General features: G+C 45.8%; 1 protein-coding gene across 1 annotated transcript in view; it reads right to left on the reverse strand.

Annotated features, from left to right (window-relative positions):
• Positions 1-1,799: 1,799 nt before the first annotated feature.
• B4GALT5 (UDP-Gal:betaGlcNAc beta 1,4- galactosyltransferase, polypeptide 5) overlaps positions 1,800-16,257 on the reverse strand; it is an 88,841-nt gene continuing 74,383 nt past the window's right edge. Inside the window, exons 3-9 of the mRNA XM_006881625.1 lie at positions 13,235-13,348; positions 12,209-12,333; positions 11,179-11,295; positions 10,290-10,477; positions 8,780-8,902; positions 3,124-3,225; positions 1,800-1,982 (exon numbers count right to left, since the gene is read on the reverse strand). Of these exons, the coding sequence (XP_006881687.1) occupies positions 1,835-1,982; positions 3,124-3,225; positions 8,780-8,902; positions 10,290-10,477; positions 11,179-11,295; positions 12,209-12,333; positions 13,235-13,348 (917 nt within the window). The 3' untranslated portion in view covers positions 1,800-1,834. The remainder of the gene's footprint in view (positions 1,983-3,123; positions 3,226-8,779; positions 8,903-10,289; positions 10,478-11,178; positions 11,296-12,208; positions 12,334-13,234; positions 13,349-16,257) is intronic.

Raw genomic sequence — 16,257 nt, forward strand, 5'->3', positions numbered from 1 at the left:
GTATGATACAACGTACCAGCATTCTCAAGGGCAGTCCCTGCTCTCTCATACGAGCTGGTAAGAGCTTTGCAAAGCAGTTGGTTTTCTAAACCTCTCTATGCCCTCCCCAAAATAAAAAAAAAAAAAACACAACAAACTGCGAACGGGAGAACCACGCCTGGCCCATCACTCCCACGGCTCGTGGGGATCATATGTCCATGGACAAACACATGCAATGAAAAAAAACTCCAACCCACACATATGTACACACATACACCCCTATACACACACCCCCATGTAAACCGTGAAAATTAAGGAAATTGAAGGCAAACAAGGCAATTAAAAAAACCCCAACTATGAAGTACTCATCAGAAGTACTCCTAATCACAATATATAAATATCTTTTAAGGGATACGGGGAGGGGGAGAAAGAACCAACAAGCTGGCATTTTTAAGAATTCTGCAGAACCCAAGAGGGACTGCGAATTGAGGGGATTTGGCTCAGGGCAAAACAAAGAGGCACAAAAAAAGAGAAGGAATTTTGACTTGGACTTGAAGAAGTCGGCGTGGGATGAGCCCATGTGCTCTTGGGGTTCTGGGTTCTTCCTCTGTCTAAAGTTATCGTCTGTTTGGTCTTGCCTGGATCCTGGCCTCAAAGCACAGGCCTCCTCTGCCCCCTCACTGAATTCTTAGTGTACAAACAGCATTATTTCTATACACCAGTTAATGACAATATCAAAGAATCCTGAGAGAAATAAACAAGGGAGTGCTCGAAGGAATCAGCTGGCCATTTTGGCCCAAATTTTAGAAATGGGGTGAAGTTCCATACTGGGGGGGAGGGACTACACATCTCAAGGATGTGAAAGGACACAAATTTAAGTCCAGGGAATGAGGGAGGAGTGTGGAGAGGCCTCCTGGGGGCCTGATCTGAGCAGTGAGCCACATTCTAGAACAGTCTCCTGCTAGGCCAAAGACTAGGATGGGGGTGGTGATTCCCACCAGGGGAGAGAGACCCCACGCACAAGTCAAGGTCATGATTTTCTGAAGGAGAGGGGGATGGGAAGGAAGGGATGAAACCAGCTACCAGTCACTGAGACTGGATTCCGGTTCTTTTCTGACAAGCCCCATGTCCATTCCCGTCTTCAGCCACAGCAATATGGGAGATGCCAGACCACAGCTGGATCTTAACGGGGTTCCTGCACTTGCAAGCCCGAGGAGGGGTCTCATGTACAAATACTCAGTTTGAACTGGAGCCAGCTATAAAATTAAATTTAAAAAGGCATTTTACATGGCTTATTTACAATTATACTTCTTCAAGAAGTGATTGTTATATATATGACTATTTATCTTCCCCTATCCCTCCCCTCCACCCTCGATCCCCACCCAAAGCAGGTAACTTTTTGTTTGTTTTTAAATGAAACCACAAAGACCACCAGAGATGGAGGAGAATGGTGTGTGGAGTTTCATTTGTTCTTCCGACAGCTGCCCTGTGGTGGGGTGACTCTGCTTGAAGGCCAGGAAGTTCCAACAGTCACTCATGGAAGCAGACTCCACGGCAGGTCACCGCTCCAGTTCCGGTACTGGAGAGTGTGGCTGAGACGGGGCGTAGGAGCAGGAGACAGGAGGGGGAAGAGCAGCAGGACAGACAGACGTCCGTCTTGTGGACACAGAAAGCAGTCCTGGTGTGGGCGTTTCCATGCACCAGCACAGAGGGTCGGAGCACAGAGGGCATTTTGTGCGTGTCCCCTCCTTGAACCCTGTGATCCTCTTCTCTTCCTGGGTGGACCCCCAGACACCTCACCAGGCTGCTTTCTCGGGGCTGGGGGCTAAAGCAAACACATTTCCTCTTCCTCGACTTAATACTCGGTCACCTGAGCCAGCTCGGGTGTCAAGTTCACAGTTATGTTTTTATACAAGGCGTCGTATGTGATGTTTGCAAAGTAGTTCAAGTTGTTGAGGCCGTCCAGTCCCTGTCTCTCTTTTGACTTCCTCAGAAGAGCGTACCTGGTCAGGCAGAGAGCAGAGAGTGATTCAGAGCGAGGTGCACACCTGCCTCCCTGCAGTCACCTGGGCTGGGACCGGGCAGATCACAGGAGGGGCAGCTCCCCAGGTCCCCACAGTCACTCAGGATGGTGCTGGGCAGACCGCAGGAGGGTCTCAGGTCCCACGTTCACATCCTGTGCAGGACACAGGGTGGATGCTGCTCCGGGTCTGACAGTCTCCTTAGAAACGCCACCAGCTTCCTGTTCGGTGCTTGCCCTATGACTTAATTCCATTCACTGGGGAAACCGAGGTTCGAGGGCACGGGATGTGAGCAAGGCCAACAAAATGCTACAAACAGACCAGGAGACAACGGCCACCACCTGATCTCAGTGCCCTCATGCTCACGCCACTAGAGTTAAAGCAGCTCTGTGTTCACCTCAACTTACACTTGGAGAGTCAATCCTGGACATGCAGCACTGACCCCACCCCACTCAGCAGGCAGTGCGACCTGGGATGACAGGCTGTGCCTGGGTTAGGAGCGAGCACGGTGGGAACAGGTACACATGGCTCTTACTGCTTAGCCTTTAGTGCAGTGAAAGGTTTGAAGACTTGTTCGTTATTTAAAAGCTGCAGGTGCAGCAAGTAAAGGTGATGGAGAGTTTATTACATCTAGGGGTTGGTTCCATGGTTTCTAAATGAGGGTACATTTACAGAACAGCAAATGCAAGTGTAAGCTGTCCACACATCCAGTGTGTGTGTCCGGGTCCACCTGGATTTAGTCAGAAGCTCAGGGCTCAGCCCAGAACTGGTGACTGCAGAAAGGTAGCAGCCCTGCTCTGCAATGCCAGCTGAGAGAAAGGTCCGAGACTGATCTCAGGGACTTTTCTCCACACCCTGCAGGCTGCAGAGGTGAGGACAATGCTGAAGTAGAACCAGGGCTGGTCTTGGAAGATCGTACTGTCCGATTCTCAGCAAGAGTTTCATTTTGACCCTTAATTGTCTGCCCGAAATTGGAACAGACGGAGCAACTGTCACATGGCTGTCAGAAGAGGACCTTGGGATGAGGGTGGGAGTCCTCTAAGCGGCTGGAACCTGCACTCGGGTATCTGGAAATGCAAAGCACTGTGGACATCTGTAAGAGGAATGGACACATGACACTAACCTCCCAAGGAACTGGACTTCCCCTCGGTGGTGGTGAGGAATGGACTTGTACTTCCCTGTGTCACCCTCTGGCCGGCTCACAGAATAGCCTGCATTCTGTACTCTGCTCAAGACAAAGAGAATGGGAGTTAGGTTTAACGAGGAGGCTGCAAAGGTGATGCGTTACCAGTGTAGACTCACAGTCACGCCCAGCAATCTTTCTCAGCTTCTCGTAATCTGACTGATCGGTCGTTTGAAGTCCTCTAAGCTCCTTAGCACTCAGGGGTGCTCTCAGACTCCCCGAGTGTGGGCCTCACAAGCTGCTCTCTAAGGTGCTGTTAGTGCTCAGTCCTCCCAGCCAGAGGGTTACTAGGGCAGCTTATGCGACAGTAACCCCTCCACTTCATTAGAGTCCATGGTTAAGGTGGTTCAAACCTAACAGCTACCCTGTGAGAGAGAGATGAAGCCATCTGCTTCCACAGAGATTTACAGGCTTCGGAACCCTATGGACAGGCCTACTCCACCATGTGGAGTCACTGAGTGAGATCTGACAAAGGTTTTTGGATAATTTCATTAAATAATACACAAACTAACCAAACAGAGTAACGTTATTGCTTCCATGGAAAAGAAGTTGATGGTTTTGTAAAGATTTGAAAAACGACGATTGTTTTTTTTTTTTTTTAAAAAAAAAAATTCTAAAGTGTATGTGAGCCAGCTATAAAGATTGAAGGAAAAATAAGGGATGGGCCAGGACCCACTGACAGATCGCAGACAAACGTCACACCAGGGACTGGAGTGGAAACAGAATGTTCCTCTCCTGATTCCTTCAGAGCCCTCATGGCGTAACGGTTAAGTGCTTCGTCCTGAGGAGACAGGTTGGCATTTCAAACCCATCGAGTGGTTCCTCCAGAGAAAGACATGATAATTTGTTTCCACAAAGATTACAGCTGAGGAAACGTCAAGAGGTAGCCCCACTTTGTCAGAGGGTCATTACGAGCTCAAATCAACTCAGCAGCACCTTACCCTAAAAACAACACCACAATCCTTTACTTTAGTCAACCTGAGGAATGACAGAGCAACGCAGCATATGGAGAAGGTTTCAACTGCTCTAGAGTCCAAGAGAGCGAGAGTGAGATGTCACTGAAACCCGTCAAAGAGGCAAGACCTCCGAAGGGTCCTTTATGTCCAACAGCGACAGTGATATAAGAAAATGGGTGCGCTCATCACTACGGAAGGAGCACAGGTGGCCCAGTGGTAAGGAGCTGCGCTACCAACCCAAAGGCACAAGGCTCGAATCCACCAGCTGCTCCGGGGGAGAAGGATGGGAAATTCTCCTTCCATGCGATTCCCTGCCTTTGAAAACCTGCTGGATGAAGGGACAGCTAGCTGTTGGTCAGTTCTGACTCCCTGGCACCCAACAGTAACAGTCTATGTGAATCAAGTGGGCAAGACGGCCGTCTCCTTCCGTGAAGACTTTCAGGCTCAGAAACCCGAGGGGAGGGTCACCAGGAGTCGGAATCAAGCAACGACAGCTGAGTTTGGCTTTTGGTTCAATCACTTTCGGTGGGCAAGTAAGTCAGCATTTAAAATTTTTTTTCTAGCCAAATCTCAACAGCTATCTAAATTTAAAATGTACACAGACATCAGGATGCCACAGCCCCACAACTGGAAATGTAATTTCAAGAAATCCTTGTGCAAGTGAATAAAGGCTGCTCAAACTTGCAAAAAGTTGATGCCCATTAACAGGAGAGGAAGAGAATAAATGATAGGGTCTCTGCATGCTAGAAAGTCATGCAGTTGTTAAAAATAACGACAAGGTGCTCTCTATAAGTGAGGAGAACGGAAGGGGCGGAGGTGCCGCAGCTTGTTTAAATGGCTACTGCCAAGAAATGAACCAGGACGGCAAGGGGTTAAGACGCCCCTTTGCTTTACGATCCTCTGTACTATTGGCATCCTTATCAGCAAACTATGACGTTGTCACTAAAAACCAACACCTTCTTTTTTAAAGCAAAGCTAGAAAAGAAACTGATATAAAAATATTACTTCATAACCCTCACCCAGAGGACTAGCCACAGAAACTGCGTAACACAAGCCTATCTATGAGCGTGGATAAACTGGTGCACAAAAAGCAGGCCGGTCCGACTGCTGTCAGGCTGGTTCCGACTCATGCTGTTGTTGTCAGGTGCTGTCAAAGTGTCTTCAACTCACAGTGACTCTGGACAAGGATCTGGACCTTGGCTTGTCTTGAGACATCCTTATCATCTCTGCCACCCTTGACTCTATCTTGAAAGTCACTCCATCTCGTTGAGGGTTTTCGCCTCCTCCCCTGACCCTCCACTGTTCTGACCATGATGTCTTTTCCCAGGACTGATCCTTCTTAACAACACGCTCAAAGTATGGAGACGAAGTTTCACCACCCTTCCCTCTAAGGACCGCCCTGGCTGCACCCTCTTCAAGACACATTTATTTGTTCTCTTGGCAGTCCACTCCATCTCACTGCTGCAGCTGTTGTATACCCCAAGTCAGTACCAACCCATAGCAGACCCTCCAGTGACTCATACCAACCCTATAATCCTACTTACAAAGAGTCAGAAATAGGCCAAGAATAACTACTACGTGAATCTTGTGAAGTTAGGTCCAGCTGAGCTGGTCTGGACTCACAGGCACCCTGTGTACAACAGACCAAAACACTACAAGGTCTTGTGCCGTCCGCACATATTGGCTGTCTGAGCCCACTGTTGTCTCCACCATCAGCCAGTCTCACTGATAGTCTTCCTTCTTCACTGTCTCTCTACTCTACCACCACTAGGCCAAGGGCAACATCATGATAGATGAAGAAAGGACTGAAGCTGTCAATGATGTCATCTTGCTTGGATTCACAACCAACACCCTTGGTACGCCATATTGCATCAGTTAAGTCAATTGTAAGGGATCTCTCCAAGGTACAGAAGGGGAATGATGTCAGTCTGAAGGTTAAGGTCATGGTCTTGTCAATCACTTGTCACACATCTGAAACCTAGAAAATGAATATGGATGATAAAAGAATTGGTGTCTTTGAACTGTGGTGCTGCAGAAGAGTACTGAATATTCCATGGACTGCCAGAAGAGCACACAGATATGTCTTGGAGAAGGTGCAGCCAGAGTGCTCTTTGGAGGTAAAGATGGCAAACTTTCATCTCTCACACTTTGGACACATTGCTCGGGGAAGCTATTCCTTGGAGAGGAACATCCTGCCTGGAAAGGTGGAGGGTCAGCGAAAGACTGTCAACGAGAAGGTTAGACACAGTGACTGCAGCACTGGGCTCAAATGTGTCCGAGCTGACGAGAAAAGCACGGGAGAGGAGGGTTCCGGTCTATTTGCTATGAGTAGTACTCAACTCAGTAGCACCCAACAACAATAACAACAACAAGAAGATGAAAGTCACTGGTTCTGAAGAACTTTTTTCCTACTACATCAAGCATGACATCTTCCTCATACAAAGTACGTGATATGAGACTCACCTTTTTTTTTTAAAAAAAAAATTATTATTTTGTGTGTGTGTGTACCATCAAATCAGATCTGACTGGTACAGGAGGAGACTGCCCCTCCTTCTCCAGCAGAGCATCTGATGGATTCGAACCGCGTACCTTGGTATTGCAGGGCAGCTTCTTGCCACTATACTACCAGAGCTCCCTGAGTCTCACCATTTTTGTTACTAAGGAACATTCTGGCTGCATTTCTTCCATGACAGATTTCTTTTTTTTGTTTTTTCCTTCTGGTAGTCCATGGTATATTCATTATTTCCCTCCGCAATACCACAATTCAAAAGGATTGATTTTTCTTTATTTGTTCTTACTGACTGCCAAGCTTTTCCACACACACGAGGTGAGTGTAAAACATCATTGTTTGGACGGCTGCACCAGCAGTGCCTGTGCTTCCTAACACTTTAGAACAGGTATTTTAGAGCAGATTTGCCAGTGTGATATGTTGTTTTGATCTCTTTTTATTTTTAACTTGCTATTGTGATTTGAGTGAAAATTTATAGAGTGAACTGGTTTCGCATTTTGTTTTTAGGATGGTAAGACTTTTTTTGGTGTTTGTTTCTGATGCTTGGTTGGGTAATTTTTTAAGTGTCTGAAAATTATTTCAGTGACTGCAAATATTCTAGTCTCTTTCATAAAAGAAATCAGCCACTCCCAAAATCTTCTCAGAGGATTAAGTGCCTGGAGCTGCTCTGACCACTTTCATCACTACAAATTGCTTGTGACTCCCAATCACTTGAAATGCTGATGGTCAGAAGCAAAATGTGCTATGAATATAAAATACACAGGAGAATTCAAAGACGTAGGAGAAGAAAAAGGAATGTAAAGTATCTCATTACTGATTTGTATACTGATTACATGATGAAAGGATAACATGTTGTTAGGTACCATCAAGCTGGTTCCTCCTCAGGGAGACGGCACGTACCCTACCAAGTTCTATGCCAGCCTCACAACTGTCGGGTTTGTGCCTGCTGTTGCAGGCACTGTGACAATTCACTAAGGGTCTACCTCACCCTCTACTTTAGCAAGCATGATGTCCTTGTCCAGGGACTGGTCCCTCCTGATAACACGTTCAAAGAGCATTAGATGAAGTCTTACGATATCTGCTGTTAGAGAACATTCTCTCTGTACATTTTCTCAAGACAAACTTATTCATTCTTCTGGAAGTCCATGGGATTTTCGACATTCCTCACCAAACACCACAATTCAAAGGAACCACACTGATTCTTCTTTGGCCTTCCTTGTTCACTATTTAGCTTTCCCATGTAAGAGATGATTGAAAATGCCATGACTTGGGTCAGGTACACCTGTGTCCTCAGGGTGACAGCTTTGCTTTTGAACACTTTAAAGAGGGCTTTGAGCAGATTTTCCGAATGCAAACACATTGTTTGATTTCTAGACTGTCGTGTCCGTGGGTATAAACTTGGATCCAAGTAAAATGTAATCCTTGACAATATATTATTATACTGTATTACGCATTGTTGTTGTTGTTATACGCTGTCGAGTCGCTTGCAACTCATAGCGACCCTATGTACAACAGCCCTAAACCCTGCTCTAACCTGTGCCAATCACACCCCTCCAACACACCCATCCCAATTACCCCAGTCACTGAATCAATCCACCTCATACAGGGCCTTCCCCTCCTGTGCTGTCTCTCCACCCTCCCAACCATGATGTCCCTCTCCAAGGAACTGTCTCTCCTTACAACATGTCCAAAGTATGTCAGACGAAGCCCCAGAATCCTTGCCTCCAAGGAGCAGCCCAGTTTAACCCTCTCCAGAAAGAATCTGTTTGTTTTCTTAGCAGTCCATGGTACATTCAATACTCTTCTCCAGCACTACAGCTCAAAGACATCAATTCTCCTTCTACCCTCCCTAGTCATTGTCCAACTCGCTGATGCATATCAAGTGACTGCAAAGACCATGGCCTGTATCAGACGCACCTTAGTCTCCAGAGTGACACCACTGCTCTTCAGTACTTTATTATTAATAAAATTAATAGTGAAATTAATTTCACTAAGCTTTATTTTTCCTTTTAAAATGTGGCTACTAGGTAATTTTAAATCACACATATGGCTCACTCTCTATTTCTGTTGGCCAGTGTTGGTCCAGAGAGGATAAGGCAGCATGTCTAAAAGGCACCGGAAGGAGAAGTACCTGTTCCAGAGGTCATCGTCTTCTCCACCCCAACCCCAGAAGGCATTGGGGAAGCCATTGATTTTCCGAAACTGTTCCACCGTTAAGCCGCTCACTCCGCCAAAGAACTCTGTGTATGGAAGCCTACAGGGACAAACATCATCAGGCACCCGCAGGGAAGACTGACTCCCCTCCCAAGAGAGGCTCTCCCACTTGAGAATAAAGTCATTTTCTTAAAAAACTGTGATCTGAGTGAAAGTTTACAAAGCAAATAGGTTTTTCATTTCATTATGCATATACATTTTGTTTTATAACGTTAATGACAATAGCCACAAAGGAACTGCACATGTCCTGCTTCCTCCAGGTGATTCTCATTTCCATTAATCCTTCCATCCTACCCCTTCTCGCCTTTCAAGTTTTATCCTTGGGCAAATGCTGCTCTTTGACTTTAAGTGGCGGGTAGTTCTAAGAAATAAGTGCCTCCCTGGTGTTATTACTGGTTACCTTAAAGGTCTAGCTACTTTCTTTAAAAAAAAAACACACCAAGACTGTGCTCATTTCTGCAGCACATATATTAACACTAGAACAATACTGAGGGGATGAGCACGGCCCCCACAAGGAGGACATGCAAATTCGTGAAGCGTTCCGTATTTTTAAAAAACAAAAACCCACAACACCGATTTGCTACTGTCCTGAACCATCTGAAATAATTTTCTGTTGCTGAGATGTATCAACCTGAATTCAAGGTAACTCATTTATTTAAAAAAAACCCACCCCCAAAACCGTCAAACCAACCCAGCTCTCTTGAGATACAAGGGAGTCCTAGTGACCCTGTGGTGATGAAAGTAGACAGAACAGCCTCCAGGCAGTAATGATACGGAGCTGCACTGACAAGGCCAAGGGCAGGCAGTACTAATTGACTACTAATCTACGAGCTGCTCCCCAGGAGAAAGCTGTGCAATCTCCTCCCATGCAAGTCAGAGCCTCTGAAAAGCCACTGGACAGACAGCTACGCGTCGGTTCTGACTCGATGGCACGTAACACAACGACGAGATAAAATGGACAGACCGTACAATTGGCCTATTTAAAGGAAATGCACGCAATGGTCTGCAGTATATTCAGTCTGGGACAATCTTTATGTCAGTTTTAGAACATTTTCATGGACTAACAAAGAAACCTTGTACCCATTACCCGTCACCTCCTCTCATTCTGCCCAACTCTAGAGCAATGACAAATCTTTCTTTCTCTATAGATTTGTCTTTCCTGGAGATTTCATAGACATAGCTTCACATGATGTACAGTCATTTGCAACTAGCTTTCTTTCACTCAGCAGACTTTCCAAGGTTTGTCCATGATGTAACATACACAAGTATTTCCTTCCTTTTACTGACAACCAATATTCCACTGTAGTCACATTTGATTCCATCAAGCTGATAGGCATCTGGGTTGCTGCTAACTGGACTTTACGAGTTTTACCTCTCTCACATCCTTTTAGATTTAACCTCTTAAATTAAGAGGAACTCATACTCACAGGTACATATATTTATCCAGTTTGGTAGCAAAGTGCCTCGGCATCTGTCCACATCCATAATAGTTACGATCGCTTTCTGGTATATGGTCCACATCATGAAAAATCAGACAGTCCCAATCCAAATCCTTCATTGCTTCTTGAAAACCAACGTTGAAGAGCATGGCTCGGTTGAAGGGCTGGGTGCCAACCTGGAAGGAGAACTTCAGCTTTAAAAGGAAGGCTTGATGCCACATCCTGCTGTCTTTGACTGGCCTAAGGGACAGCTTACTGAGGTGAGATTTGGCCCCGCATGGCTCCCTCACTCACTGACTCATTAACTGTATGACTCAGAAGTCACTTGGCCCCTGGCTTTAATTTAAAAAAAATTTAAAAAAAAAAGAAAGAAAGAGTAATAATGAATTGAAGACTAAACTTATGATAAGCATAAAGGAAGCCTGTAAACCTCTCATTGTCAGCAGATCCTCTGGTTCAAGGATCATCCACTTAAATGAAACCCAAGGCCTAGAAGTCAGCCAGCACCTCAGGTCATGTGGTTAATTAAAAGCTGAGACAGGACAAGCACAGAGGCCTCCTAAAGCCAAGGTTTTGTCCCCTGGGCTGGAAAGACTCCTTATCTTAAGGCGAGTTTCCTGGGTCTGGAGTCTGAAGGCACTACTCAAAACAGGTGTTAGCAGAAGCACCACAGAAAAGGCCTTTGTCCATGATGAACACTGTCAGCTGAGACTCCCGACTGGCTAAGAGCACAGAGCTGCTCTGTTTGCTTCAGGGTGACTCAACAGCAACATTTCCATATATATATATTGGCTCTCCTCACTGAGGATGGATTAGCTTGAAGTCCTCAGTGTCAGAAGCGGAAGGAGGGGGTTGTGGGGAAGGAAAGGCCACTTACTTGCTCAACCACATAAAATGCAAATCGCAGGCGCTGGCGCTGCAGCATGGGAATCAGGTGTCGGAGCAGGACGGGGAGGTGCTCGTGCCGGTTCCGAAAGGGGATAAGAATTGCCACCTGGAGAGGTCACAGCAGAAGAAGTCCACTAGTTAGTTCCCTGGCATTTTCTGTGGTAGCAGAACACCTCTGCAGAACAGGGGACGCTCTCAGGGACGGTGGGATGCTGCCTTGTCTTCAAAGACCGCGGCTGGCACTTGGGCCTGTGGAGTAAACTGACCCTGGTCTCATTCAGCCTGCCTTGTACACAGCAGGCCTGCTGAAATCACTCTGGACTGTAACCCACAAGAAGAGAGGTGGGGTTGTTTTTTTTTTGCTGTGATGCTGATATATAATTTATCTACTGACATATATGACCAAAATCAGCTTCACAAACAGTACTCCCCTAAATAACCTACAACACCCTGAAAACCAAACCCACTACTGCTGAATCGGTTCTGCCTCAGAGCAAGTCTGCCTTGGATTCCTAAATCAGTCTTACCGGAGGAGAATGCCCATCTTTCTTATGCTTTTTAAAACCAACATTAATTTTAATGTTGGCCTTTGGCTTAATCCACCTTCAGCTGTCTCTGACTGTAGTCATGCAGTAAAACAGTAAACAAATCTCATTGTCAAGCCCTACAGCTCCTCTTTTCACCCCACTTGTCGTATAGCCAGGCCACCGGTGGAGAATAAGGCATGAAGCACTGAGTCGTGAAGGTGACATTGGCTAAGGTGTCACCGCCAATCTACCCGCTCCTCCCCGGCTAAGCCCACATTTCTGTGAAGAAGTTGTGGAGGGTCCCACTCAACAATCAGAACAAGGACATTTCCAGGGCAGGCTCATTTCTCCAAAACGCTTCTATCAAATGCAAACACCGTGCACGGGGTGGAAGGAATCAAATGACAACCGTCCTAATGGTGAGGCCCATGGTGCATTCAGAATGGTGGCAAGTCTTGGTGCCAACACTTTGAGTCTGCCTGTGCATCCTACCTTCCATCGAGGTATGCAGTCGGAGGGCTTCCAGTGACCGCCCAGCTTGATGGTGGGGTCTTTGGAGAAGAGCTCATGAATGTCATCCATCCCGATTTCACTCATGTTTACGTCTATCAGGCCCTCTGAACAGAAAAGAAAGGAAGGACTAAGCAGCCAGAAAGCACGTTGTTTAGAGGCTGTCACTGTCTCAAGTTCAATGCTTCTTCAGTTGACATTTCCGTTCTCAAGAGGCACTATCATCTGTACAAACCAGCAAACTCAGAGAGGAGACCTCCTTCTGAATTCCACTTTGCCAAGGATGGAGAGAGATGAAGACTTTAAATAAAACAGGAACCTGCCGGAAGCTCAGTCCCGCTTCACCCTCAAGGGGAAGCAGAAAGTGTTGAGCCCATAGCCCCTGCAGCCTGCTCTGAAGCAGCTCACACACCCCCTCCACATCCCCAGAGGGCTGGGGTCCCTAAGCCCCACTTGGCAAACCTTGTCCAAACTCAGACCACTGTTCACCTCTGATTTAAGTCAAGAGGCTGAACTAAGAAGTTCAAAAACACAAGAAAGATTTAATAACTTAATACCACTACACTATTAAGATTATACATGGATTGGGAAAGGGGGGAGCAGGAAAAAAGAAAAGGTACAAGGACTGTTTTCAGCAACCAGTATTTTGTTAAGAAAACATTTTCCTCATTTCAAACAAGTTCTAATCAGCATCACTGTGAGATTTACACTAACAAAGCAGGTGGTCTAAGTCTTGTCTAAAACACACCACCTGTTTTCTTGAGAGCATCCTATCAGATCCAACCCATAAAGAACTTCTCCATGTATAAAGGAAGGGGTGAAAGTGTGACTGCAAAGGGTACCCCTCTTCCAGAGGGGCTGAAGGGATGTGAGGGCCCCAAATGACTTTCACAATCTCATACCAGGCAAATAACAAGACCAGAAAGAAGGGTGCGCCCCCACCCCCTTTTCGGTTGACCAGAATGAAAACCAGTAAATCAGTGGAGGGCAACCTGGAGTCATACTCACTCATGGAAGGGAGTCGTTCAGGGCAGGTGTGGTTTGCAAAGTAGGTGAAGTCTTCTGGAAGAAACGTGGTGGTCTGCAGGAAGGCCTCACTGTGATTCAAGTCAAGAGGGTAATCTGAGGCAAAAAGGGGCGGAAAGGTACCTCAGACTGGGAGATATTACCGATCCTGCAAAGTCACCTGCCGATGGAGAAGCAGTCTTTCTTCCACTTCATTTAAAAAAAAATATTTAGTTTTTATTATTAATTTTAATGAACGTTTACAGAGACTTTGGATTTCCATTCACTCATTTGTTGCATTTTTCTCCCTGCCCATGTCCCACCCCCAGTTCGCTCTTCTCTTTGAAAAGTAAAACTCTTTCATTGTTGTACAATTCCCCCTCTCCTACCCCAGCCAGTCTCCTCCACTATGCAGCCTTCTTTCTGGACTCTTGCCATGACAATAATATCTAATTACATACCGCTTTTAAACAGTTCTCTCCCTCATCTGATTCAATGCAGTATAATTTATCCCATCTTTCTCAGTCTCCCTCCAACGCCGATGTCAGTCCTGTTTTACAACAGTGGCATTATGCAATATTTGTCCTTTTGTGATTGAGATATTTCACTCAGCATAATGTCCTCCAGGGTCACCCATTTTGTATAATATTTTATAAGTTCTTTGTTTTTCAATGCAGCATAGTATTCCATTGTGTGAATATACCACAGCTTCTCTATCCATTCATTTGTTGATGGGCACTTAGGTTGTTTCCAACTCTTTGCTATTGTGAACAAAGCCACAATAAACATGGGTGTGCATATATCTTCCTGGGTGGCAGTTATGGGGTTTTGGGGGGTATATTCCCAATAGTGGAATTGCTGTGTCAAGTGGCATTTCTATTTGCAACTTTTTGAGAAAGCGCTATACTGCCTTCCAGAGTGGTTGCACCATTTTACACTCCCACCAACAGTGAATAAAGGTTCCAGTTTCCCCACAACCTCGCCAGTATTTGATGTTTGCTGCTCTGTTAAATTTTGCTATTCTTACTAGGGTGAGATGATATTTCATAGTCGTTTTGTCCACTTCATTTTTTTATGGAAGCAGCAAGATTTAAGAAAAGGCCCTCTCTCCAACCCCTCCCCTTCCCAGAAAAAATGTTATCAAGGTGATACCATCTTAACCAGCATTTTCACTCTCCCTGGCATTCACAGCATCATTCACATTCACCAAATAACTCTACAAGGAGCTTTTAAAATGCAACTAAATGCAACACTTTCCTGTGCTCCCCACCATAAACTATTTAAAAATTTATACAGAGTGCTACCTCCAGTAACTGTCGAGAGGGGGATCACACTAGTAGTGAATGCTGCTGACGAAGGCAGCAGGCAGACCAACCCACGGAGGCTAAAATGACCTCCTGGTATTGACTCCACATTGTGTGCGGATGACGAATCTCTCTCTATGCACTAGCGGAGTCCTACGGACTTCTTAGCTTCTCTTCTCTGTTTAGTGACCTTCTGTCTCTCATCTCTAACCAGCAAGGGTGAGATCAGTGGGGACCAGACCACATGATGCCCTTCACTTTAGATCAGTTGGTCCCGCTACTCGTTGGGTTCTAGAATGACTCACAAAACTCCCCAGGAAGCAACACTCTTTCAATAGCAATTGTAATTTAACAAAAATGATATAAATGAAGAGATGCTGAGGGCAAAATCTGGGAGGGGTTCCAGGAGGATGCGTTCCCTTCCAGAGAACAGATGCTCCCTCTTACCAATCAGGAAGCTCTATTCAAGTCTCAGACCTCAGTCTCTCCGCCTTGCCGGCAGCCAGGAGAGCTGACGTTGTGCCTGGCGAGACTTAGACACTCTCAGGCCCAGGCACTCTGGTCAAACCCCCTCACTAGCCTCTAGGGAACCCAGAATAAAATGCAAACTGAACCCATGAAAGCTAATCTTGATTCTTCCATTTTTATGTTTTACCTGTTGGCTTCTCACTATGGGAGATTAGAGCGTGGCCTCCATCTTACTCCTGGCTCCCAATGTACATAGCAGCACTATTTCCACCTTCCTATATCCCCATCCTAATTGTGGTGACGAAAGTCTCTGATGTGTATATTATGACTTCCCAGATAGTGCTCACAGTCGTGAAGTATGGAGAATTACGACTATTTTACTTTCCTGCATAACTTCTGCTTCTGCTCCTCGGGGGTGACTAAGCAATAATTACTAGCTCAGCACCACAGTCTTTGCCGCTACATTTCCTCTGAAGGGTTCACATGCATCAGGCAGTCCATCAACTTCATCGTCCAGGAGAAGCCCAAAGCCTCTGCCCAACCCTTATCCTAGCTGGCTTCCTCCATGATTACTGCAGCCCCAAAGCCTTCACCTCCTCATGCCAGTGTCCTGAGATTCTTTTCTCTTTCCTTCTCTTCTTATTGACTGGCATGCTTCCTAAATTCAATTTTTCCCTTTGTGACATCTGGGGGAGCACAGCCTCCAAGCGGCATCTTAAGAAGAGGAATTATTTTGAAACTTTATATATCTGTTTTTATCCTTCCTCGCTTGATTCACAATTTAGGCGCCATTTCTGCTATCATCATCTTTAATTCCCAAGAGCTCCTTTTTATTTTCTGAACGATCTTTCTTACATTCTTCTTCATTGTATGCAAGTTATGCATGTTTTAGGCTCTCATAAAACATCACAGGAGATGCATGGCAGTTATGTGAAGTCTGTTTCTTCCAATATGCTTTTCTTTTCCTTTCTTGTGTATTTAGATCTCAAGCATGGTGGTCCCTGACTGTCTAATATTTAAGAGTGGGAAGGTTCAGACTATTTATTTTTTAATTGTAGGGTGTTCTGGTCAGGAGGCCTGGTTTGAACACTTCCAGCGTCATTATCTTTGCCTCTTTCCACTTGGTCTGGTTGTCAGATTCCCCTGGAGACTATTTCAATCTCCTTCCAGAGGAGTAAAGGCCTGGCCACCAGCATTGTGGTGTTGAGAAGGAGAAGCCAGTAGAGGCATATACTGTCCTCTACTTTTCACTGC

Source organism: Elephantulus edwardii, unplaced genomic scaffold (genome assembly GCF_000299155.1).
Source record: "Elephantulus edwardii isolate Elephantulus edwardi_28Jun2011 unplaced genomic scaffold, EleEdw1.0 scaffold00015, whole genome shotgun sequence".
Lineage (NCBI taxonomy): Eukaryota > Metazoa > Chordata > Mammalia > Macroscelidea > Macroscelididae > Elephantulus > Elephantulus edwardii.